The sequence below is a fragment of the Monopterus albus genome, unplaced genomic scaffold (genome assembly GCF_001952655.1).
Source record: "Monopterus albus unplaced genomic scaffold, M_albus_1.0 scaffold138.1, whole genome shotgun sequence".
In the NCBI taxonomy this organism is placed as follows: domain Eukaryota; kingdom Metazoa; phylum Chordata; class Actinopteri; order Synbranchiformes; family Synbranchidae; genus Monopterus; species Monopterus albus.
This window is the reverse complement of record NW_018128018.1, coordinates 467855-495019: the sequence shown is the minus strand read 5'-3', so window position 1 is coordinate 495019 and position 27165 is coordinate 467855. Positions and strand designations below refer to the sequence as shown.

Below are 27165 nucleotides of genomic sequence, written 5' to 3'. Positions count from 1 at the left end.
ACATCCTATCTCCACTAAACATTTCTAATACATAAAGTATCTATCCAATATCTATCTGACTAAAAATACCTAACACAGTACAGTATATCCAGATTGAAGCACAACCACAGATCTGTACTCCTCTGCATCTAATCTGTGTGTGCGCGTGTGTTCTTGTACTTGCTACATAGTGAGAAAAGTTTTGTTTGTTTTTTTTGCTACAGACTGAGGACATTTTTGGAAACCGAGGACAATGTTAAAATTTGCATTCCTGTCTTGATGAACCAGCCATTTCACCTTTTCTTAGTAAAACTGAAACATCTATGATGCATCAAACCTTTTAAAAACAGATGTACTTGTTAATATTATAAGACAGCAGAATCCAAAACTGTTCTTAACATGACCACCAATTATTATACATGGCCATGTTTTATACATTATTCTCTAAACAATAAACCATATACAATGCCATCCAGAAGAAATTCTTAAAATAAGGAAGAGCATACATATCTTTTGAAAAAAAAATAACCCACATTTCACTTCACATTTGTTCACTTTGCTTTCATAAAATAAATCTGAATTCAAGAGCAGGTCCCCAGCCACACACTGGAGCCATGTTTGAGCTGGTAGACAGACCGAGCCAGCTGGCTGTCTGTACGGTTGGATCCAGGCCAAGACTGGCTGTGTGTGAGAACCAGTCTTGGGTAGGCCTAAGCAGGCTGTGCTGATAGAAAAGGGCCCTGTAGTGGTGCCAGGCATGGCCCCTTTATTTACATTAAAATGCAACAACAGACAACTACACACACAGTACACATAGAGACAACCAACTGTACACTTAAATCATCAGAGGACCTCAGTGCTGCACTGCGAGAGGCTGCTGCAGTGACTGCGCCAACGCATCCTCACTTGCTCTCGTTTACATGGTATTCCTTCTCTTGGAACATCAAGGACACTCATTTTAAAGCACCACTTTAACTCTATTAAAGATTAAACACTGCTGACAGTACTTACTGCATGAAAACCAGCGTCAGTGCACTGATTCTCACAAACAGACTGTCATACAAAAACACATCAACACAGACCTCCACAGACTCAATTCCAGCAGTGAGCCAGACTAGGCAGCTAATGTAAACCGTGACTGAGGATTAAAGATGCACTGTGAAATTTCTTAACAAACACAGCAGGTTGCAGTTATGTTAGGAACCATGTGTATTTTTACTGTTTAAAAATACTTGTTTTAGGTTAAGAAATAACCTGAAATATCCAGACCTGAACCTAATAGAAAATCTATGGAGGGAGCTGAAACTCTGTGTTGCCCAGCGACAGCCCCAAACCCTGAAAGATCTGGAGAAGACCTGTATGGAGGAGTGGGCCAAAATCCCTGCTGCAGTGTGTGCAAACCTGGTCAAGAACTACAGGAAACGTCCGACCTCTGTAATTGGAAACAAAGGTTTAGGTACCAAATATTAAGTTCTATTTTTCTATTGTATCAAATACTTATTTCATGCAATGAAATGGAAATAAATTATTTAAAAATCTAACAATGTGATTTTCTGTAATTTCTTTTGTAGATTCTGTCTCTCACAGTTGAGGTGTACCTACGATGAAAATTACAGAACTGTCCATTCTCTGTAAGTGGGAAAACTTGAAAAATCGGCGGTGTATCAAATACTTATTTGCCCCACTGTATAAAGTTTATTACATGTATTCTGCTACTGTATAAATGTTGATTTCTGGATATACTGTATTACTTAGCTGAGTTGTGAAATCCATCCCTGTCAACATCAAGTCTGCATTCTTTTACTAATAAATATTTTAGTGTTCTTACCATGGCAGGTGGTTGTAAATACTGATATATGCCACATTAATCATAGATACACTTTCACTCAATCAGTGATTCACAGTCTGTAGACTGGTTCATAAATTCATTAGTGAGATAGGAAATGAAAGAAGTGGGTTGTGAAGAATACACTGGAGAAAGGACGGTTCAATGCTGCATGACTGAGTAAGAAAAGTGGACTGGTAACATCAAAGTTGATGATGTGAATCTCCTTCCTCACTGGGGAAATTGAACAGGGAGCGGTACAGGGGTGACTTTCACTGTCTCCTATTTCTTCTGACAAAGTGAGCAAGACATCTCATCCAAAACTGGACCAAGGAACAAGCATGGGGCAGGAGCAACTTACTAAAAAAAGCGACTTATGAATGACATGCCCATCTAAATGTTTGATAGCGTCAGTGAATTTCACGCCAGGGCAACCCAGTGACCATTCATCTCTAAGGGCCACTCCTGCATTTTCACTCCCAACCAATTATTATTTATCACATAGCACCTTGATCTTTTTACACACTATCGTGTTGTAGATTTAATTTGAAATGGAAAAAACTACCATTTCTGCCAGTAATCTTCACACAATAATATATAATGACAACACGAAAACATTATAATTTTTCCATACTTATTAAACATCAAAAACTGAAATCTCTTATTTACAAAGTTATTTATATAAGTCCCTTTTGGCAGCTATTACACCTGTGAATCATTTAAAGATAAATCTGCAACACAACAAAAACAAGAAAAGGGTCTGAATACTTCTGAAGCCACTCTATATAAGGGCTATGCAATCCTTCTCTCGGCTTCAAATCGCTGCACAGATTTAAAGACTCTGAAGCTGTAATTCTAGTTTAGCCACCTGCCCTTTCTTTCCCTTTGTGAATCCCACACTGGCAGACACCATTAAAAGAACCTGGCAGAAGTTCCCGGGCTTTTCACTGACAGATATACAGGCGTATCAGAGCCAGAGCGCTAATCATACACTGTACACAGACCTGCAAGAACTCATTGGAGATGTGAGGAAGGATGAATCTTAACAAATACTATTAGTTTTACTAGAAGCATCACTTGCCTTTAACTTTAACTTTAAGGATTAGTTGCACAGTTTTTTTATTCGCCAAGGACTGACATCCCTTAGACCTTTGCAACCTTTCTAACTAAAAAAAAGATCTACATTTCCACAGGAGTGTGCTCTTTTTTTCTGTGCCGTCGTTATGTTGTTTCAGAAGAATAGGCAGTCTAGACTGGTTTCTACATGCCAATAATACAGAAGGAGAGTCTCAGATCACACACAAAGATGGATGAAGCCACTCTTCAACCATCAGAAACACAATAAACAAGCATAAATCTCATTCTGGCTCCCTCAGTGTCTCATTAAATTACACTTTGCTTTGCTGATCAAAGGAGACTGCTGGGTACTTCATGTTCTGAGTCCTACGATGAACATCCAAGATGCATTTTGCATTATTAGCACGCACTTAATTTATTCTGCCTGACAACTGCCTGTCTGTCTTGTCCAAAAAAATATTTTACTGCCACCAGGTAAAGTGCATCTACCCTTGAAGCAGGGCTGTGTCACTTATACTTAATCACTTTTTTTTTTATCCGAAGCATGTTTAATCAGAGTACTGCTTGCCCCAAACCTTAGTACTGTAGCTATAGCAGTGAGCTCTGCTGTGTGACTCAGCTTGTGGCCTGTGTTAACCGAGCAACAGGTACTGTAGCTAGCTGAACCAGATAGGCACCAGGCAACAACACAACTGCCACGGTGAGCACAGACAGCTGCCCTGCCACTTTTTTCTTCCCTGGATGGCAGGGGTGTGCACTTGTTTTATAATTAATGCAGCCCTTACGGCAGTTAGCAAACATGTAACTCAGTCTCTTTAAACGAGCAACTGGGTACTACATTTTCTGACCGTTTCTGATTTGGTTAATATATACACTGCTCAAAAAAACTGAGAGCTCTTGAGCATCACAGTATGACACCAAGTCAGTTAAACCTCAGGGATAACATCCTGTCCATTTAGGAAGCAAAAGTGATTGGGAATCAGTTTCACCAGCTTTGGTGCAAATGAAAGTAATAACAGGTGCAATGGACTGGCCCTCATGTTCCCCTGACCTAAATCCAAGTGAGCACCAATGGGACATTATGTATTAGAGCATCCAATGCCATTAAGTACCACCACAGACTGTCCAGAAGATCTCTGACGCCCTGATCCAAGTCTGGGGGGAGATTCCCCAGGACACCATCCACCGACTCATCAGGAGCATGCCCAGATGCCATCAGGAGTGCATACGGGCACGCAGGAGGGCCATACACACTTGGAGTCACATTATGAGTTACCGTGATGAAATTCATGCAACTTGGATGAGCCTGAGATGTTAATTTTTCACTTTGATTTGCAGTTTGATTTTGATTCCTGCCCTCCATGGCTTTCTGATTTTGGTTTCCATTAGCCGTTGCTGTCATATCATTTTGTTCTGAACAAATTATACATTTGTATAATTTGTACATTAGTATATTAGTAAAGACTTTCAACAGATTCATTCATCAAGATCTGAAGTGTGATTTGTGTTCCTTTAATTTTTGAGCAGCGTATTTTTAATTGATTAATTCAATGAATTATATAGATTATTTGAAAGCCAGAGTGATTCACTACTTTACAAAAAAAACCACACCATCTATCTACAGAAATGAACTTTATTATTCCACTCCTAGTAAACAGACACATAAGTGTGTACACAATACTAAGCCTTAAAAAGGTGAAAGTGGAACAGAAATGGGAACTAGCATGTAAGCAGTCATTCAGTCAGCTGACTGCATATGTAAACTATCAAGGTTTTATAACCATTATCTTAACTTGGTAGCAAATCAGATCACCTGAATGTGTGAGGCAGACAAAAATGAGGCAATAATATCTTGGGTGTGAACTACTGAATACAGGATGAGATATTTTGCCTGGTTAATGTGTAATTTGCTGTTAAATCTCACACATTTTCGTGTTGAAAACAATACATGGCAAGGCTGAATGCAGACGCTTCCAAGAATAGCAAAGCAACATTTCAAACTGGTCTAAGATAGCTGTGTCACCACTATCAATGTGATTCTTTCACACCAAAAAGAAATAGTTTCACAGCATGAATGATAAATGAATTTTACTAAATGTCTACTTTAGTAATAAGAACAGCAATAGCGTAATAAGAACACCTGGCTTCCATCTTTATGCCCAATGGACAGATGTTCTTAACAGCTGAAGGTCTGTAGTACTGTTGATACAAATAACTGGCATGCATACAGACAATGGTACACGTATCCTTCCAGGAGAGACCAAAATACACAGTGGACTGTAATAAAGAGGGAAGGCTGAACAAGCAAACAGTAACTAGTCATTACACATTATCCTGCAACTGAATGAAAGATCAACATGTACATCAGGCAGACTCCTGTTTTAGGGCTTTGTATATCTCATTCATGTAACCAACTATCCTTGTGCAACCTCAAACATTTACCATTATAACCCAAATGAATCTGACACACCCTGTAAGCCGTTAATCTCAGTTCTGTCAAGCGGTTTCCCTTCTCTCTGTGCTGCACTGTGCTCCACTGACACACAAATGCTCACATTGAAATGCAGAAGTCTATCAAACAGCACAGTGACACTGTAAACAAATAGATGTGGAAAGCTGTCTTAAAACACACTAAAACCTGGCATAAATGGACATTACATCTATTTCACACCTTAAGAGACATGCCCTAATTTTCTCTTTCAGTTAGAAAGTGAGCTACGCCCTCAGGCAGGACTGGGTAAAAATGTGCTTGTATTTATGTCAAATCTTGAAAGTAGATTGATGCCTGAGAGAAAATGAGTTCATAGATTAAACCTTAAACTGTAACATGTGAGTGGCATATGCAAATCATTTGATTAAGTGAAGCTAAAACAGATAGCTAGCCAGTTTTAGCTGAGTGTATGCTTTATTAAGACATTAAAGACTGGGCCAGCAGGTGAGAGCTCAGCTTACCTTTCACCTGAGCAGCAGGAGACAAAGCATCCAGAACCCTTTGTTGGAGCAGCCTGTCTCACCTGCAGAGGAACGAAAGCCAGAGTAAAGTTTCACCTTGGCGCATACAGAGCAAACAGACAAAGTGTCTCACTCCTAGTGTCTCTCCTTCCCATGCTCCTCCTGGTCACACCACTGTGCTAAGGTGGGAGGAGCCTCGCCCCATCCACTCAGAGTCCTAAGAGAACCACTAACGTCTCTCTGGGCCAAGTGCACAGTCTGTTTGCCACATATAGATATGTACTGTACTAGTTACAGCGAGACATAAGCTAATGTAGATTTGAGGCAAAAGTACTACTTGAGCAGTTGACCATCGATCCAATCCAATAAAGGGTCAGTAAAGTAACAGTATCACTGATAGTACTTACAGTACTTTTTCCTGGATAAAAACAGGGTTCAGCTCAGTGTGTTTTTACCAAGTCAACAGAAACAGCACCAGTTATACCCAACTAGAGGCACTAACACACACATTCACAAAGAACTACTACCATTACACTAGATAAACACACACCCTTGTAGGACGTGAGACCAAGAGGCCTAGAGGAATCTCACTCAGAATAATGTGCAAACCCACTTTGCATTCTAATTTAAATTTTAACACTCATTCTGACTGGTTGTCCTCCACATATATGTTACAGCTAAAATGCTGATTTCAAGACTCCATTCCAGACTAAAATACCTCTTAATCCCACCAGTGCAAAGAACACCGTGTTCTCAAAACAGCTGGGATGTGTGATTCAAAAACCAAAACAAAAACACACACACAATCTCTTACTGCTGCACACACACACACACACACACACACACACTGTACCTCTAAAATACAGCACTGTATAACACATATATTAATACATGCAGAGTAACATCTACAAATGCAATATTTGTAATCACTCAAACACACTCTATTAATTTATTACAAAGTTGATGTAGAACTATTCAATTTATACCTCTATAAATACAAGCATCAATAAATATTTGCAAAGTAGAGCTTTATTTATTTCAACTATATTCTCATATAGATTATAGAGTGTGTGTTTGTGCTTCTGGTAGCCTTGCCCATAAGTCAATGTGTTTTTGGTTAGATGCCTGAAATAAGGACTGTGGTTAGTGCAAGGCCAATACTTTTTCCTGTTATGTTACGACATAAAATACACCAGTAAATACCCCACTCATGATTTTTAATGCTTATGCATGTCTTAAAAAAGGCGGTTGTTAACAAGTGGCTAAATGAGACTAGAGAGGCTGTTTTAGATATTTCATGCCACCCTACCAAAGACAGAGACTTGTCTACTCACTAGCCTGCCTTAACAGCCTGGTTATGTTTAAACTTGTGCACCTGCAATTTATTCTAACTTACACAGCCATGATCACTAGCTGGATCAGGTCATGCTAAGAGGAAAAGAGTTTGAGAAGGAGCTAAGCATGCCAAATCAAATTACAAGTAGGCTGTGGTGGTGATGCTGAAGGCATGGGACCGTGGTGTAGTTTGTTTATAGCCTAACAATAACCTTTTACATTGACGATTCTATTTAGGTTTCAAAAATCATAAAAGTGGTGTTCGCTTATCTTACTGAACAAAATTTGTAAGTGTCATAAACTGTTGTTTGTCACAGAGCTTATTTTCTGCAATCATCCAGAAGCCTATGGAAAAAGCCTATTGGCTTTTTGTCCAGGGAACCAGGGCGATGATAACTTCATGGCAGGTCTACAAAAATACGGCATCCCTACTTCACAGGCAGAAAACCTTCACCAACTTAAAAAAATAAATAAATCAGAAATTCCCATTCCACCTCCCTGACTTTACCAGGGTTTTTAATAACTATATAAAACCTGAATAAAATTTATTTTAGCAGTTCAAAAGGGAGAGCTTGGCATGGATCTCGGTGGATAACACAGTTAATGATCTAAATCTAACAGCAAGCCCACAAGTGTAAAATGGGTTAGGCAACAGGGATGGAATCTGTGCCTTTAAATCCTACCACTGAGCAAAGGAGGACGCTATAACACTTGCCTGCATTTAACCTAAATAAGAAGTGAACTGAGAGAGAATCTCCAAACTGATGGTGCTTGAGGGACTGATAGAAAAAGGGGAAGTAGAGTCGAGGACATGGGGCTAAACACAGACAGAAAACAGAGACAAATAGAAAGACATGAAGAAGAGAATACTTTAGGACTTTCTCAGAGGGTACCTGCATACTCAAAATAACAAAATTGCTGTTTTTGTTCTACAATAATCATGAATTTGTATGCCATGGAACAAGAACAATAAAATGTACCAAGTGTGCAAACTAGAAGTGAAGTAAGACACTGTGACCCAAATTGAGGCATGGTTTGGATGGAAGGACTCCCAGCTGTACTACATTTACTCGAAACTTAAACCAGAGATTTAAGTGTCTGCTCTCAGGACAATTTCAGAGCAATTAAATGAACTGGATGCCAAGTAGAAATGGCAATGACATTGTGAGATTAGAACAGGTTAAAAAAAATGCTGAGCACTACTGGCTCCAGAAAGCTCACGTTCATTCCTCTCACATATTGTTGAGACTTAGAGTGTTGCCAAAGTGTTAACATCAAGTACATGGGTTAAATAAAACTTAGCAAGGGAACAACTAGCTGCACTAACCCTACAAAGTGAAAATGGTATGGCTATGAATGGGTGAAACACTGCAACATAAAGTACATACTATATGAACAGCGCACTGCATGCTTCTCTCCAAGCACACAACTAAGCAACATTTACATCAAAGCACTGAGCTCAGCAACTTTTGCAGCACTGAGCCACATCTGACTCACGGGAGATGTCCGTGCCCACTGATTTATAGTTGTGTCTCTGCCTCAATTAAGGGAAACAATAAAAAGTGTGTGAATATATGCATGCATGCTCCAACTGAGACTATAATTGTTATATATTATCTAATTGTTAAATATTATTCATGTATCTAAAATATTTCAGAAACTCCAAGCGTGTCTGTTCGACAAAGTTCTTGTGCATCCACGTCTGTCCATCTACCATGTTTGGAAATCTGCACATTAACTTCTTGGGCAATTAATAATGCTTTTCATTTACATACAAAGTACTGTTTTTGTGAAATAACCTTGTGTGTGCTAACACACCATGTGTTTTCCCTGTTGTCATCTGTGTGATATATATTTGCCACACCCCACAAAAAACCAATCAAAACAAAACAAAACTGGAAACACATGTGCAAAGGCCTTGACTTTTTTTACATATCAAAAAGTCTTCAAAAGTCAAGCATCTGGTCAGCAGCCACCTCCACTTCTTTCCATCTATGAACACCCAATTATTTTAATTTCTTGCAAGGCTGAAGCAGGTCACAAGGGCTTTGGAGTGATGACTGCCAGCTGTCAATGTCTGTTTTGGGAGTCAGTCCTTATTTATTTGATTATTAGACTAAATCCGTCATCTGCTCCTGGAGACTCTAATCCAACTGAATAACCAAAGCTAATATTTACAAGTGCCTTGAGGTATACAGGGAGTGTTTATCAAGGGCACACAGACCACAAACTTAATAATTCTCTCTGCAAAAAGTTAGAAAAATCAGAAGCCTGAGACACAAGGACACAAAATGAGCACTCACTGTCATAATGACAGCAGATTATACATTACAGGCACTTAGCATTAAGTGCACCTGAATGCCTTACAGACTAATTATTGCTCATCACATGCCTTCCTACCTTGGGACCCTGTTGTCTGTGACATTAGGTTTAACTGTAGGTTGGCACAGGAAAACTGGTAACAATTGTTTTATGGGGTCCAGTAAAATGGGACCCACACTCCAGCACGTGTGTTTACAATAAGACAAAGTCCCAATACTTGGTCAAGCTCTAATGACGCTGCTCTTAAAAATCATGATGGCACAGAACCAGCAAAAACAAATTATGATAGATGCATATGAAGCTCAAATTAAAGACAAAATGTATTTTACATTTAAGAGAATGTGTTTGTCTTGTGTAGCCTAAAGAACTTCACTCAGTACATATGAAAGGTGACAGTATTGGTATCGGTTTTGCCTGACCCTTTTTTTTTTGCTCCGACAATGCCCAATAATAAAAGCAAACATCACTGCAAATATAAGACCCATTTACATTAGTCTTTTATCCACATAAAGCCCAAAATTCTACACAATTACCAAAAACATCAACCGCAAGTGCGGTTTATCTTCATATGTGAAGTGTGGCTGTAGGCGGCCAGGCTTTTAATTTGCTCATTAAATGTTACAGACCTGAAGCACAATGGCAAAGCAGCCTTATCACACTCATAGTCTGCAAGGAGAGGGAAGACAGGGTGTTTTAATACCCCTTTCATACAGGAGGCATAGGTGCAGTATGATGTGGCTCTACTAAATGTTACATTAGTATGAAATACATTGCAGCTTGCTACATTCAACTGCTCTCTCACACCCTCCCACTCATATTCTCCCTTTCCTGGCATCATTATCATCAACTTCGACATAAACAAATTAGGTTTCCATTTCTAAGAGAGAGAGACGTCTGCTCACCAAATCTCTGATAGCGTCTGACCTGCGATAAACCCAGGATGGGAAAAGCTGTGGGCCCAATCAGACTGACCACCAATCCCCTTTCACTGTGTCGACCTGACAGGAGTCAATAAGGTGTCTTTGGTCCATTTCACTTGCTACTGCTTGACAATTTACATGTGGAGAGAGCAGGTATATACAAACATGTGGCTAACCTAAATAAAGGGTATTCTTTATATTTGAATGTCTGCTTCATACCCGTTAGTGAAAAAACAGCAGACACCATCACTTATCATGTCCCTAGTTTACATAAATGTTAGTGGAGGAGCCACTAAAACATAACCTGTTGTGTTGGCTGTGCTGTGAAATGATCACATGACTGAAGGACAACGGTGTTTAATCATTAAAAGAAGCTTAAATGTCAAAAGCACCAGCAAAACCAAACAGTGGTGCATCAGCAAAAGCATCATAGCCTGGCATTAAAGAAATTCTCTTACTTTAAAAAAATAAATAAAAATTATACATATACTTGTTTGCCGAGTTAGAAGAGAATATTAATTCCATGTATGTGCATTGAGCAAAAATGTCAATGTGTTTAAATACAGAAAAGTGGAAGCACGAGGGATGTTAAGAAGTAAGGAGACACTAAGGGAGAAAGAGTGGAAAAATAAATGGCAACATCTCTTTCATAATAAAACACTCTGTCAAAAGTATGTCAGTCACCTACAACAACAACAACCATGCTGTGACCTCAACACAGATGTTGCAGCTTATCCCATAAAACAAAACAAAAAAACTGATTATTGGCATTTGACACTGGGTGTGAACATTGACGGTCATTTTCAAAAACTGGATAATGTGCCCATGCAAGGCCTGCCACTCAGAAACAGCATGAAATGTGGATCATGACAAGAACATACAGTATGTGCCACTGCTTCATGCTTAGAAAATGTACAAAAATGTTCACTGCACAGGAATATATCAAAACAGAGCATAACATTATAAATGAGCACAACAGACAGGAAGCAACAGCCCCAAGCCTGACCACTCACGGTTATTCTCCAAGAACACAATTACAAATATATACACAATTCTCTCTGTTGGGTACCAAAAATTTCCACAAAGTAAAAACACTCGGTCCTGTGCAAAGTACACAGCAGGTAAAAAGAAGGCAGCAGCGCCATATGTTAAACATGAGAAGGGCGAAAGAGGGATATTGACTGCAGAGGCACTAGCTGGTAAGCAAGAAATGTAAAACAGGTTGCGACAGGAAATTTAGCAAAACAAAACATTTTGTGTATGTATGCATCACAAAGAAAACCTTTAGCATTTTCAAATGCTGTCAAATAACAAAAAGATTATCATCAGAATATTTCTTGCAATAAATACACTAGCACAGGTTGTAACTAGTGACCCCAGATGAAGTCAGCGTACAAGTAGGCGACTACTGTAGATAGACCCACGCAGCAAAACTACACCAGGGATGCACTGTCACTCCAAAAGTATGATATGATGCAATGTTGTAGGTTTTTGGTAGAGAAAACAGTACATAGAAACCTGAAGTGAAAAAGATTATTAGTTGGAGTATTTTAAAACATGCCGTGCAAGTAACACTATTAGCACTCTGCAATCTGCATGGAAATCGCAAAATAGGAAACCCCAATTTCTATTTATATGGTAAAATTCTGCATCTGAGTCATAAATATAGATTCAGACTTCTTAAAAAAGCAACAGCCTGTCTTTGTCTCACTGTTGTGATGCAAAAAAGGCCGTTACCCAAGACTAGTGTGGTATCCACACAAAAGACTACTGGTCTACAGACATTAGTGTGTTATCATGAAAACAGACAGGCTGCATTCAGACAGACCATTTTTCCTACATTAAAGCAGTGCAGGGGGCCGTGTTGGCGGAGGTGTGTTGTTTCATCTATCAGTGAGACAGTAAATTCAATCCAGCAAGTCTAGTCAGACAAACAGATTTATGAGTTTAAAGCTTATATTCTACACCAAAAGGCAGCCTTGCCCTCGCTCCTCTGAGCAGATATAAGTCTCTTTGGACATTCCCAAACAAAAGAAATTTGGATTTACTCTATAAGTCACTTGTGTACTGTCTGTTTCCTAATTAAAAGATGCAGCTAAATAATAACTTTGAAAACATCAGCACTGTTTTACTGCTTTCAAACTGATGAATTTCCATGAGAAACTTATAGCTGTAAAGTAACTAGGAGCAAACAATTCTGCAAGACCCAGGAAGGGGAAGGGAATCTTGGCACAATAGAGGCTACTAAAAGTTCATCTGTCTCTGGGGGCAAAAAGACAGATTCAGTATGGAGCAGTATTAGCCTAGATTCTAATACCCACCTTTAGATGTAGGGTTCACCTCAAAAGGCACTGAGCTACATCTCAAACCCTGGAGTAGGACACCTCCATTGTTAAGAGCAGCCAGTTTCAAACTATGTTTATAGAGCTCAGCAACTTTTGGACAATTCCCAGGGAGAATTTTCACACTACTCAAATACTGACATTCAAGTGTGGCCAAAATTTTTGTTTTGTAAAGACAGCTTTTTAATAGTGTGAAGTGGCACTATGTTTTTGATAATACAGCATGCCTCGAGACTGCTTTAGCACATTCTTCCCACCTTGTACTGTCACCTTGTCTACTCATCTCTAGTAGTGACAAGGCGGTAATACTGTATTATGGTCACATTAATGCAGTATCTTATGACAAAAATCTAATCAAAAAGCGTTTCCAATGTCTATCCGGCACTTGGGCTAAACAAACCTGGAAAAAGTAAACAGTAAGCAGTGCAAGAAAGCCTTATTGGGCGGAGCTATAAGGATGTGACATCACATGAAAACAATAAATTGGCAGACATCCAATATCAAGACTCAGATTAGGAATTGGACCAAAAACATTTTCTGAGATGAGCCTCTTTATATCTATAGCAAAACATGGTGAATATGAGATGACTGGAAAACTGCTCCTCCAACAATTGAATAAACAAATCAAATCCTTGTACAACAGCCCTAGCGCCATAGTTTTTCAATAACAAAACAGGCCAACTAACGATGAACATCATGTGTAGACACTATCATGTGTACACAATAGGGATGTCCCAATATTCCTTTTCTCTTTTCCCTCTTAATTTTAAAACTGCACTGAGCACGAAACACTTTGGAGGTGATGATGTGCAACAAAAGGTCCCCAGCTGGACTCAGCATAGGGGACCTGTGAATTACACAGCCAGCGTCTCAAACCCCTTGGAGACCAGGACCCCTCTGGGTGGCTTCCTCTGTAGAGTCAGATCTGTAGTATGTGGTTGGACATGGTATTTTCTGAGCATTCCTCACACCACAGCATGTAACTTGGGACATCTGTTGCTGTGTCTCCATGCTAGAAAAAGTGGTGATTTAAAGAGAATTAAAAAAAAAAAATAAAAACAAACTGCACTAACCACCCACAGAAAGCAGCTCAAACAGCTCCTCAGACTCTCTCAACGCTCTAGTCTCTTTCATTCACTACTGCTCCCTGTCAGGGCTCCAGACTGCGAGTGATCAGGCGCATTTTGACTGACTTTTTTCAAAGGACACACTGGTATGACTGCAAAATGAACAGGTTATGCATGAACAATTGCTCTCACTGTAGAAATGGTGGACAGACAATCTCCACAATACTGTCATCACAACGGTTGTGTGGAGCTCTGTCACTCACCTGATTCAAGAAGCAGAGACTTCTAATTTCTCAAATGTGTCAATCCACACTGACTCCCAGACACATGTCATCCTTGGACCCCTTTTTTATGCTTCGAGGTTATTTTTTTCTTTGGCACATTTAAAGTGTAACCACCACAGTCAGCTGATAAAATCAGTTAGGTCACCTGTTAGCTTGTTTATGTGATGGAAACATTTTACTTGAATCTCTTCTGATGGATCAGGCTCCCAGTGTCACTGCAGATTTCCCCTCATCCTTTGTAGCAAGATGAGGAAATGCATAAAATGAATAAATCCATACATAGAGACACTGCTGATTTCTTGCTGATGAGCCTACATGAATATTATTTTTGTCCAGTACAGTTCTGCTGCCAGTCATGAAGTCCAACACAGACATCAAAGATCAGAAATTCTTCAGAAGAAGAAAAATGGGCTACAAATAGGCTAAATCACAGCAAAGCATTTACACAAAGCCTAATCATCGTCATCAGTGTCATTATCATCATGTTGACTGCTAGACTATAAACCGCTAAAGTGACTAAATAAAAAGAGGTGCAAACTTGTTCCAGAAGTGAGTTTCCCATTTATTGTGTTCCATAAGTCTCCCGCTCTCTGGATTTCATTGCAAATGTAGGCTATGCCCATTGGATGGTAAAGGTATTTAAAATTATTTATGAAAAATACTGATTCTTCTGCATTACGTTGCAAAACAGAGGTTGTGCCACTATCTGAGAGACTTGGTGGCACCAGTGCCACCGGTATGAAATGTCAGTCTAGAGACTGTGTTTGTCATTCACAGCAGAGCAAAGCCACAGTTCTAGTTGATAGGCTTAGGGACCAACTCCATTAAATATCCCTGCCTGATTAGTACAAGGCAGACTGTCACATGGCATGGCCAGATCTGCACAGAGGGGGAAAAAAAAACACCCATCATTATGAAAGCAATGTCTGAAAAACATGTCATGGATTAAGACCCATTCTAATGAAGAGCATTAAGACTTATGGTATTTAAGCAACACAGGCTTCATCAAAACCAGAAACTGGAATAGTATTGGTTCTTACTGATCTCAGACCTTTTTCCAGTGGTGTGCAATATTAATGACCTTCAAATGCCTGATATGTTAGCATCCCTGCTACTGAAACCACCACTTGCAGTCTGATATTTTGTAGGAACTCACTATCAGATCAGTTTTTGTAGAATGTGGGTCTGACAGAGAGCACTAATAGTGGATATTAGTTCTTTATTGCAGGGGTTTTCAACTGATTGTGAGCCAGGGACCACCAATGTGACTACGAGGCAGCCTGAGGACTACTATTGTGTGGTAGGTAGACTGGATGAGCGCTAGTTTAACTTGTACCTATTTTTTATATATCTACATTTTCATTATTCACAAACTATAACTGAAACATGGCAATGTGTTTAAAAAAAAAAAAAAACAGTGACTCCCCTAGGGAAATAACATGGTCACCATCCACCTGCATTGCCTTCACAGACCCCTGCTTTATTGCTCTGTATAGCCTAATCTGAAAGACAAAAATAAGTGCAGACAGGCTGCAGAAAGGCTGAAGCAACAAAGCAAATAAGAACTTTCCGAAGCTTTAGCAAAAAGAGAAAGTGGGGAACAAGGTTGCCTTTTCTCATGCTGCTGCAGTTTCCCAAATATCACCTGACATTTCACTTCCAACACTCTGGTGATCATTTCCTCCTGCCTTCTCTCGAGTTTATTATTTCCACAGTATTTTGAGCAACACATTCCAGTAACCCTTTTAAACTATTAACTAAAGTGCACTCCTGTGTTACTCTCATCTCTAATAAACCTCAACTCCACAAAATGCCATGCGATTAAAGATGATGAGCTCTTCCATCTTTGTCTGCACTGGGTATGGACAGAGATGAATGAGGCAAAATGGCACTTTAAATTCACCACATTTAATCACAATGTCCTCATGATTAAATATCACAAATATAGCCCAACACATACTGAATTCTGGATAAATGTTTTTATAAAATCTCTTGAATAAGCTTTTAAATAAAGATATGATATCTGCAGTTGAAAACTAAACTTTGTGGATAGACAGGCTATGCAATAGAGACTGCAGCTGTACTGGGACCTCTTGTTCTTGTTGGTACACAAATGACATCATACTGAAAACTGACATTTACCAGCCTGATGGCTCTCCTTTCGAGTCATTACAATTCTACACTGTATTTTGTCCTCACGTTACAAACGGCATGTAACACGTCGAGCACTGCGATATAACGACCGTGTACTGAGTGTCATGACTGCCTTGAGTCATGGAGGCTGTTTGTTCAGTACCACCCGGCGCTACGGCTGCTCTGCTACAGGCGCTGTTAAATGGGTTAAGTTTTCGTTAGCAGTTTTTGATTGCTCCAATTTATAAGTCCAGTTCGCCGCTACGCTTCAAGTGTAACGGCGAACCCGACTGAAGGTAAACCGAAAGAACACGGGGGAACAGGGACTTGCCCCTGCCGGTCGGCCACCCTAGACATCGGTTCATGGTTGCCATGCAAACAAGTGACAGCCAGGCTGCAGCAGCATGGGGTATGGTCTGCTCTGCTAACGTGGAGATGAGGGTTTACCACATGTAGCCAGCTAGTAACGTTAGCCACAGCCCAGCCACACGGCAAACCGAACAGTCACAGATAACGTTACTACCACATTCCTCTAAATACTGCGTCGTTAACACGCCCAAAACTATCGTCAGGATCATGGGAGCAGGCGAATCCTCGTCACTGTACTAGTCAGTGCAATCAGAGTTCCGTTAGCTAGCCTAAGTTAGCAGACATCGTAACATGCGTTAGTTAAACAAATACAAGTAAAGGTCGCTATAAATAGCAACTTATCCTTCTCGCCGTGTTGATGCGGTGTAGTAAGAAAGCAGTTTGATAAATGTAAACTCACTGTGCATCGACCAGGACAGCGTTCATATAGTTGTTTCCGAGCTTCCTTCCCCGTCCAGCGACATATCACGGGGACAGTGTGAGACAACTAGACTTCAGGGAACTGCAGGAGGGCTGTGGCTGACGGTTGGGGTCGGCTGGACAAGTTGCTCAGTTCCAACATGGAGAGCGTAGAGTGGACTGCGCCTCTTGCTGCGCTTCAGCTAAGCTGCTGCCCCACTGGGAGCTTTGGCGACACCTGTGGCGGCAGCGGTGTACAACAGCATCGGTCATAGGTTTTCATTCTCACATGATAAGGCTTTAAACCCAGGTGTTTACAAAGATATGCGAGCATTTGCACTTTGTAAACAAAATTATTTAAAAGTTATCCCCTCAAAATGGAAAAGTAAAACTTCAAGAAAGTATTGGACTACATGAAATTTATTTATTTATTTTACTTAAACACATGGATAGATTACTAAATGGGGCTATTAGACAAAGATATGGACCCAAGGCTGTAGGGGGCCCCTGGGCCAGAGCCTCTTGAAGTGACTATTAGCATTTCTTGTTGGAAAGTCGTGTTTATCACTTGAAAAAGACACAAAGACACACAAAATGACAACAAATAGATGCAGAGACACAAAATGACCACTCAGTCTCAAAACACCTACAAAGAGGCACAAAAATACTACAAAGATATGCATTATAAATAAACGCAAAATTATTGCAAAATGTGCATCACAACCACAGTCACAAAAATAGTGCAAAGACACATATTGGTTACAAAAACCACAAAGACCCAAAACAATTAATAAGAGACTTGTTGTCATTTTGGGCCTCTTTAAGAGTGAGGCGCTTGATCTACTGTAGCAAGGTGAGGGTCTGTGTCCAGGGGCCCAAGCCTCATAATCCATCCATGCTTAAATGTAGCACTTCCATAATGTAGAAATATCTCATTACTAATAAAACTTGTGTATTATCAGCAAAATGCAGACACGCAAAACACCAAATGTAAGTAAGTACTCAGCAGCCAGCACAATAACTCCTGTTAGTGTTACATAATTACTCTTTAATTAATATCATGTAAGTGGTATTTTACTGCTGTAGCTGATTGAGGTGGCACTAATTTTAAACATTTTATGTCCTGTTGGTTAGTGTAATCAGTAACAATGCAACTCATTTCAAGAATAGTACTAATAATCATACAGTAACTGCGCCTCTGGTATTTTATTGTTTTGACTCTATTAGCAATTCAATATTTGTCCATATCTGTTTGCTCAACATTTCTGTGCCATTGTGTCTTTATGGTGTCATAGATTTACTGCCCTAAACATACTTTTCAAATAATGTTCAGAGCTGCTAAAAGCATGCTAATATTGCACCACAGGCAAGATAAATCAACAACATGAACAGTACACTCCTTGTAGTGATAAGCCTGGAAGGTCAAAGCAAGTTCTCTGGCTGTGTCACTGAGTTGTTCCAATTAATAGGGCCCTTATTTTTTAATATTCTTAACATTTTCAGAGGCAGTTATCACTGCCTCTATCCGTAGCTGAAATATCCCAGTGTGATCTGTTATCATGGATTTACTGGCACATACATATTTGAGCTCATCATCAAATTCGGATCACCCAGTTATCGTTTGTCCTATTTTAATTTTGTATGTGCAGGTTGGTTTGTTGTCATAATGGCTCTAGCTGTCTGTGTGCTTTTATTGCAACATAGGAAGCTAGAGGTATTCCAGATCTATTTTTAGATTCAACTTGTGGATCTGAGAGATGTGGATGAGGAGAAGGAGGAGTTGAGGGGGTAGATGAAGACATGGAGAAAAGGCGGGGGTGTACTGTATAAGATGTGAGATATATCAGTCTTATTGAAGCCAGCAGGCTGAAAAAAACAAGCTGAGTGTCCTGTACTGTGTAAAAATAAAAACACCTCCATGTTGTAAAAAATCCCCCCGAGCGCAGGCCTGATCTGAGCTATAAAATTAGAACTTCTTGAAGTCTCTCTGTAAAAAGCCTTTTCCTCTTGAAGTGGGAAAGAGAAATCGTATTATTTATTTATCCTTCAAGGGTGCACTTAGCTACCTGCAACCTCAAAGTTGCTGTGAATAATGCACAGGGGTGCTAGCTCGGTCTTCCTCTGCAGCATATTCAGTTGTGTTGCTCTTTTTCATCTTTCCACTAAAACAATTCAGAGACAGTTTGCATCATGAATGTATCAGCACTGCAGTGTCCAATTTAGCTGCCAAACAGACTGTCCAAGTTAGGTTTGTAATGATATTAGCTTGTAAAATGTTAAAAATGCAAAGAAATGGCATACTGTGAGTGACATCAGCTTCTTGAGAAAAAATAGTAAAATGCTTTAGTTATATTGACGCTGCTGGACTCTAGCAAAGCATAGGCTGATGACACATTCACTCACAAACAGACTCAAACCACACATGACACGGCCAAAGACAAATCTGGGGTAAGAATATAGTAACATCTTTAATCAAATTTTTTTGACAGAATGAAGGGTACATTTTGCTCCTTTTACATTTTTTGCATTGTACCAGCAAGCATCTAATATGGCATTTCACTAACATACTAAAATGTCATGACTACTAAAACACAAGTGTTACCTGTTGTTTTAAGTACATTATGATGCAAAAAAATAAAACAATTCCTTAAAAATATATACAGGTTAATTACACATTAATTATCTTTATAGACAAATGTACCTACCTCCTGGAAAATTCTGCCCCTTAGAAGGTGAAAATAAGCAGTGTGTATATTCTAACATCATATCTGCCAGTGAAATGTTGTGTTTTCATTGTCCTTCATTCATTCATTGTGTTCCTGAGCTTTTATTTAACGTAACCCGTCTCCAAAATTTAAAACAAAATCACTATAAGACTCTGACAATCAAATGTGGGGTGGATAGCAAAATGTTCATAGAAACACAAATGCATCCAGTGCATTATTCACTACAGTGCATAAGAACACAAAAGACTACAACAAACAACAAACCTCCCCCATTAACAAGCATTGCACAGCTCAAATTGCCTTGGTGCAAAAAGTTTTAACTGGACAATCTGTCAGTAAAACTATACATGTTTATGATATATAAACAGTCCTTGTTTGTCTTTTACAGTAAGCATTAAAATCAGTAGAGTGTCTCCTATTGGTAGTAAAGCACACAGGTTTTGAAAACCACATAGTATTTACATATTTTGTACAAAAATTCCAAAGGTCCAGTTAAGGTAATTAAATTAGTCAAAACTGGCTATAATAATATCAGTACAGCATCCAGTGACCTGAGCTAAGAATGTAATCATCCATATCACCATGTAATCCAAATATTTGGTCACAAATAAATACCAGAAGAAGAAGCTATAAGAGATACAGGATGTTATAAGAGCATGAAAGGTAGAAAAAATAAATAGAGGACAATCTGCTAAAACTTTCCTATGCATTATTGTAGCCATGTTTTCTTTGGGGTTCTACGTTCTCATAAATAGAGAATGCAGCAGCGTTTTGGTAGATTAGATCCACATTGTTTCCAGTTCTTGACCTGATGATGTCCATGGCACACTGGTTTAAGAACACATACTGGTCCTGCAGGGACACCAGATACAAAAATTCACTGGGCTGCAGCATCGTGTCAAACACGTACAGTACATTAAGACATTTGTGACAACAACCACAGTGAACGTGAACATCTTACCTCTGTCTGCACCATAAGGGGCCGGTGCATGCGCAGATCATGGACGATGCCGAACACATCCACAATATTTTCCCTTTCAATCTGGAAGATCAGACGGTCAATGGCTATGAAGGTACCTGTGCGTCCAACACCAGCACTGAGTGTAGGCAATGTAGACACAAAGACAAGACAGAGAGCGACAAAATGTCAGATGATATGTATTTTTTAATTTATGAAATAATTGCATAGAATGAAGGCAGAAGTGTGCATGTTCTGTCGGACCTGCAGTGGACCACAGTAGGAGAGTTTCTGGAGTATTGGTCCATGTGCTCTCTGACCAAATGTCTGAAGCTGATGAGGAGCTCAGTGGTTTGTGGTACCCCGTGATCTGGCCAGGCTGTGAAGTGGAAGTGTCGCACTGTGCGGGTCTCAGCTGTTTTCACCTGGTGGACCAACAACACACAAAGTAGCTCTTAAGTAAGCACTGATGGGGAATGACTTTTATCGCTGTACAGTGTTGATTTTTACCCTCGCAAAATGGTTTTTCCCTTGGCATATGTAATATCTTACATTTTTAATGTTAAAGTCCCTGATGGTCCAGTCTTCAAGTGGGATTTCAGAGATTGTTGTCACTGTGATGTTTTCAAAGTACTTGGTGCCAGAACCCCAGTACTGCTCACATTTTATCTGGAGAGAGAACACAATCACCGATTTGGCTCTGTATTCACAACATCGCAGTGATCTTTAATCAAGCTATTATACATTACATTCGAAGGCACTGGAATTTAGATAGAAACTTCTTGGAAAAAAATGGGAGCACAGTACTTTTGGACTAGTTTATAGCTGACTAACACATGAACAATAGGCTGTCTGAATAAGGATGGACCACAAAGATCGCAAAAGTGTCGGGTCCGTTCAGACCATAAATCTCATAATGAGAAGACAGTTACAGTGGTTTACGTGTAGTGTAATGCAGCTTGTGTCAATCACCTTAACAGCTACACTTTTTAGTGATCAGCTCATACATCTTGCTTATTCTATGAATCCCTGCTCATAGAAATTAATCACCTTACATCAGTTATGTAGGTCATGTAATGCATGAACGCTGCATGTCTTTAATTCAAAGCAGGTACAGCCAAAGCAGCAAGGAATAACAAATGATGATGATAGTGCACAGTTGTTTGAAGATGGAGGATGCATTAATGGAATAAGATTACATTTAGGATGAGATATTCAGTGTTAAGATTCAGCAGTATTCTGGCCAACACTTGGAAAGCTATAAGGTGTGTGTTCATGTACTGTACATATACATGCATACTCACTCGTCCCTGTTCATGACAGCGCGTCAGCATGACCATGGTCTGAACGTTCTTCTCCCAGATCATCCTCCAGAATTCGTCGACTGTGGCGGGCAGAGGACCCTGAGCTGCAATAAACTCCTTCCTGGAGTTGTGACCCTGCCAAATAAAACACAACACAAACATCTTGTTGACTTTTTTCCAAAGTGTTCCAAACACCAGTGTGGGTGAAGATGGAGTAGTTTATGGTTTATGGCTTTAAGCAAAAAAACAAGCAGCTACGTTCACCAGGATGATTTAACGATACTGAAGCAATGACAGAGTCAGAGAGTGTCAGAACACACCGGCATGTAGTTAGCATTGATGTAGTCATCATATGGACTTCCATGGATAACAGAGAGTTTCACTCTAGAAGAGTCGTCTAGGAGGTGAGAAAAGAGAGTGAATGAAGACAGTTAAATGAAAATGTACAACATATTGTAAGAGAATGAAAGTGTGTTATTGGATTGATAGACTGATGGATCATCTTGATGTAATGTCCAAGCAAAACTGAGATAATGGTAGCTGACACATTATGATAAAGATTAAGGAGTGTTACTGATGAAAGTAGCAGAGGTGGATTTCTTAAGGTGACTCACAGGGAAGCACGTTGTTGTAGCGGTTCTTGGGCTTGTTCTCCAAATTCAGACCATTTGTTTTCGACTGACTTGTACCAACAGGCTTTAGCTCCTTTACACAAAAGAAAAATACTGTAACTGATGATTGTGTGGGTCATTTTACATCCAAAATCTGGTGCATGTGCAGTTCTACACACAGCAGTTTAATATTAGTAAGGATGCACAATCACGGAAAATCTGAAGTTACTAGTTACTGTGATTCCACCACTTGCACAGATAGTTGAGTTTTAAGAAATAATGAATAGCCAATGCATGCACACATGTCATAATGCCAATTATACGATATATCTATCTTGAATAAACAGCATAAACTACTGGACGTTATTTTGATATCATTAACAAATTAAATATCTTTAGCTACACCTGCCTGCTACAGTAGGAATAGGCTGATACATATAACAGGAGTCCCTGACTATGAATGTTATATTTCACCTCAAACTCTTCAGCAAAGCCACAGCTGGAGTCTGATTTCTGCTTCTTGTAATAAGCCTCAAAGTCCTCCACCCTCACAGCCACACTTCTGCTCAGATGGACACCAGAGGTCAAAAAAAGAGAAATGAGTTTTGCTCAGAAAAGCAGTTAAGCCTGTTCCTGTTAAAATGTGTAATATTTCATAGACCTGATAAAGGATTTATACTCACACTTTGGCTCTAGAAAAGGAGAGAGAGAAAAAACAATGCTGACCAACAGTTAAAACTATTATTGTCCATTTACTATTAATCTTAAAATGACAAAGCAAAAACCGTACCTCATGGACTGAAACTGGATGTCTGATGGTTGTTTGTTGGATACCCTGCAGTAGATAAATAGTGAGTTCAGTGTTCAGTCCTACGCAGACTGGCTCAATAGGAATTTGTATCAGTGATAATAATGACAACCTTCTCCAGTAGATAATGAAGCCAATGAGGAAGATGACGAAAATGATAAAAATTCCCATCACCACAGCAACTGCAAGAACAACTGAAATGTGGACGGTGAATATGACAGAAAGACAAAGAAAGAGGCAAGTGAGCATTTCCTCACATTATGGAGCATTTCATAGCAAGACAAGCACTGGTACTGAAGGATGGTACCTGGGTTCAGTGGGAGCGGAACAGCAGGATAAAACTTTGTTATTGAGACCAGTGATGTTTGACCATTCACAAGCTTATTTTGCAGGGACAGTCTGGTGAACAGCACAATGGCATATCTGCAGGTTTAAATAAGTTATATTTAAAATTCTTTACAATAGACATGTCTTACACTTTAACTTATTTTTTTTCTCTGCCACTAAATATTCTAAAACAACTAATGCTGCAATACTTGCCTAATATGCAATATGTCCAAGTATAAATACAGTCTCATTCTAATATGTCAAAAAAGGAAATGATGCCTGGTAACATATCAGCTTGCAAAGCACAAGAAAATGATAACTGAAAACATCCGTAACATAACTTGTCAAAATAAATAAAAAATATATCATTATTTAACACACTGTGACTAAAAATGTATAAGAAATACAAATTCAGGTGCTACATCATTAGTCATTTAAATAACTACTGATAAAACATAATATGTTACACCACTTCATAAGTAATAGTTGGGAGTTCATATGCAAGCCATGTTACATAACGGAGTAATAGCCCATAAAAACAATCATGCTATTAGAATGGGTTTTCTGCAAATGAGAAGTTACTAGTGTACATTATTTGATGCTGGACACATATTTACACATTATGACTGGCGTTCTTACCGGTATCTTCCAGTGGCTTCTAGAGCACCATTATCGTAGTTTTCCAATGTGGATTCATCTCCTACGTCTATAGACAGATAGACGTTTACGCTGCGTTTTAGATTGGTCGCGTTTCGTACTGTTGCCAGGTATACTGGAGTAGCCTTCGCTTTCCACTCTTTATAGGTTTTTCCCAAGTAAACTTTCAAATCAGAAGTGTTATCTGAAAGGATGGGATTTACAGAAAACAGTAAGTGGATTTATTACACATATAAAACAAATCAACAGCAAGGAATACATAGACTAGGCAAAAATAAACTGATCTTCAGCATCCAGTCGTCACAACAGTTTATGATACATGACATAATTACAAGAAAAAAGAGAAACCCACCAAGGATACTGTCTGTCACCAGCACCCCGACATCTGTGATCGGCCCGTTGGTGTTATTCAGCAGGCTGGAGTCTATCTGAAGGGAGAACCTGTTGTAAACCGTGTTAGTCACCTCCACCAGTGACTCATAGTTGGGTGGAATGGGTGGATCTTGAGAAAAAAATGTGGAAGAGAAAGGGTTTGGTTTTTTTACAAGTTCCTATTCAAATTTCACAAAAATATTAGCATATCCTAATGCCTCTCATAGTGGAGAGGCTGTCAACTACAGATCATTCAAGTACAGGTGAATGAAATGCAGTGAGAGCCCGAACTAACTGGGCATCTTTGAGCATTTATCTACAAAAAGTTTCTTTTCAACAACAGACATACAGTATAAAAGTTTGCTGTGCTGTATGTATCTAAACATTTTTAAAACTTGTAAGGAAATATATTTCAACATATTCTTAGCACTGACATTCTACAGATTGATATATATAATTCTGTCAAAACATAAAGTCCTACTTGTGATGCCTGTCCTGCACTGATGAGTCACAGGAGCGCTAGGCTGTCCCCAGCTCTCCGTCGTCACAGACAGCGTGTATTCAGTGTAGTGAACAAGACCGGACACAGTGTGATTGCAACAGCTTTTTTCCGTGTTGTTGATCTTGTCATTGTTTACAGTGATCCGGAAGGCAGAGTATTGGCCACTGGGTTTGGTCCACGACAGGATGATCTGGGCATTTGTTGTGTTTGGACCTTCACATGTTAAGTGTTTCACTGAGCTTGCATCTGCAGCATCGAACAGAATTAAACAATCTTTTTAACCTTAAGCACACTTAAAATAAGCTTGCTCTTAACATTTTTCACTAACGCACAATTGAAAGAAACTTATTTGAAACTATCATATAATTGCATTTGAAATAAACCAAGGTGTGTGATGATCATACTTGTGCAAGAGGAATTTGATGTTGGCGCACTTTGTGTACCATCAAAGGTCTGTGTGGTAACACTAAAGTTATAGGTTGGTTGTTTGAAAAACATTTGAGAGATGCAAATGTTACTCCAGAAAGTAGAAGTTAAAGAGGACAGGGCTTATGCTTGCACACTGCTTGGGTACAGAAATAAAACTCTTACTTGTGGTGACCATGTAAATAAATAAATAAACAAATAAAAAGTAAAGAAATAACAACAAAACTCAAACAACACATTACTAAAGAGTTGAATAAACAAACTAGAAACCAACGGGGGCTCAGGTGTTGGAAGTCTGTTGAGGGCCATTGTGTCATGTAGGGCTTGTACTAACGATGTTTCAATATTAGCGTTGTTTGTCTGCTCACTGTCGTTCTTACAAGTTTGTTCCCGTTTAATTTCTCTCTGAGGTGTTGGAGGACATTTGGCTACCTCACTGTGTGCTATTCTACTGTTGTCACAGGCCTCACCTGAGTCAGCTTCAGAGTATGCTTTAAGCCTTGCAGCCATTACTTGAAGATCTCTTTGATTTTCTAGCCTTTTAAGTTCTTGCTTTTGTGCAGCAATTGCCTCTTCCATTTTCATTTCAACCTCCTTTGCGGCTAACTGTGCAGCACACTCTGCTCTTTTTGCTGTGATGCTTTGCTGGTCCAATGAACAGACTGAGCGATGGCTACGAGCAGTAAGTCTGGAGATTGTTGTCCCAAACACTGACTGGGCGTACTCTCTGTCAAGCACCATATGAAGTCTTGCATTTTCTGCTTTAGCATCAAACTCTTCTAGTCCCACTTCACTCATGCGCACTTTCATTAAGCTCATCAAATCTGCCGTTACTGCTGTGCAGGAGTCAATTTTTCTTCTAATCTCTGTGGAGGGTGCTGATTGAGATCGTATATTTTCATACGCACCTCTCACTTGTACCTCCAGCCCTTCCACCACATCCATCATTTCACCCAAGTCTTGGTCAGAACACTCATCCTTAAGTCTGATACGTGTGGCTCTAATTTGTTCTTTCCAGCTTCCATATAGCCTGAAAAATTTACTCTCCTTCTGAGAAGCCTCTTGTTCCTTCAGCTCCTGCATTTTTCGGGTTAACTTTCTCTCCCGTGAAGATTTCCTGGGTTCAGCTCTTAGTTTGCGTCCTCACTCTGATTGCTCCATCTGTTTCACCTGCCCCGCTTCCCTGATTATCCCCAGCTGTGCCTTGTCTATCTCCTCCCTATTTATACTCCGCTCACCGTGCACTCCCTTGCCAGTTCAATCCTTGTTGCCAGGCCCCCTTGTTGTTTTTGCTCTCCCTGTATTTTGTCATAGCCTTGTTGCTCTATCTTCCCCGTGTCGTTGTGTTAGTCTTTTTTCCTGTCCCGCTGCTGTGTTTAGTTTTTCCTCCCTCTGTTTCGGACCTCTCCTCTGGACCCTGGATTCTCAGCACCACCAGCCACAGCCGTACAGGCCGATGAACAGTCTCTC

General features: G+C 39.6%; 2 protein-coding genes across 4 annotated transcripts in view; both read right to left on the bottom strand.

Annotated features, from left to right (window-relative positions):
* The window catches only part of osbpl5 (oxysterol binding protein-like 5), a 39414-nt gene extending 22213 nt beyond the window's left edge, over positions 1 to 17201 (bottom strand). Inside the window, exons 1-2 of one of the 3 annotated variants that reach the window (XM_020613779.1) lie at positions 17006 to 17201; positions 5834 to 5895 (exon numbers count right to left, since the gene is read on the bottom strand). Coding sequence is in view for 2 of the 3 variants with exons in the window: in XM_020613778.1 (XP_020469434.1) it covers positions 17006 to 17012 (7 nt within the window). In the remaining variant the exon portion in view is untranslated. The remainder of the gene's footprint in view (positions 1 to 5833; positions 5896 to 17005) is intronic. The other 2 variants (XM_020613778.1, XM_020613780.1) reach the window with 2 other exon arrangements.
* Positions 17202 to 19452: 2251 nt separating this feature from the next.
* Positions 19453 to 27165, bottom strand: part of LOC109967917 (protein tyrosine phosphatase receptor type J) — a 27960-nt gene continuing 20247 nt past the window's right edge. Inside the window, exons 7-21 of the mRNA XM_020613820.1 lie at positions 25249 to 25515; positions 24748 to 24897; positions 24378 to 24579; positions 23719 to 23834; positions 23524 to 23605; positions 23394 to 23438; positions 23287 to 23295; positions 23078 to 23165; positions 22607 to 22697; positions 22313 to 22389; positions 21993 to 22127; positions 21241 to 21357; positions 20953 to 21113; positions 20692 to 20827; positions 19453 to 20582 (exon numbers count right to left, since the gene is read on the bottom strand). Of these exons, the coding sequence (XP_020469476.1) occupies positions 20433 to 20582; positions 20692 to 20827; positions 20953 to 21113; positions 21241 to 21357; positions 21993 to 22127; positions 22313 to 22389; positions 22607 to 22697; positions 23078 to 23165; positions 23287 to 23295; positions 23394 to 23438; positions 23524 to 23605; positions 23719 to 23834; positions 24378 to 24579; positions 24748 to 24897; positions 25249 to 25515 (1826 nt within the window). The 3' untranslated portion in view covers positions 19453 to 20432. The remainder of the gene's footprint in view (positions 20583 to 20691; positions 20828 to 20952; positions 21114 to 21240; positions 21358 to 21992; positions 22128 to 22312; positions 22390 to 22606; positions 22698 to 23077; positions 23166 to 23286; positions 23296 to 23393; positions 23439 to 23523; positions 23606 to 23718; positions 23835 to 24377; positions 24580 to 24747; positions 24898 to 25248; positions 25516 to 27165) is intronic.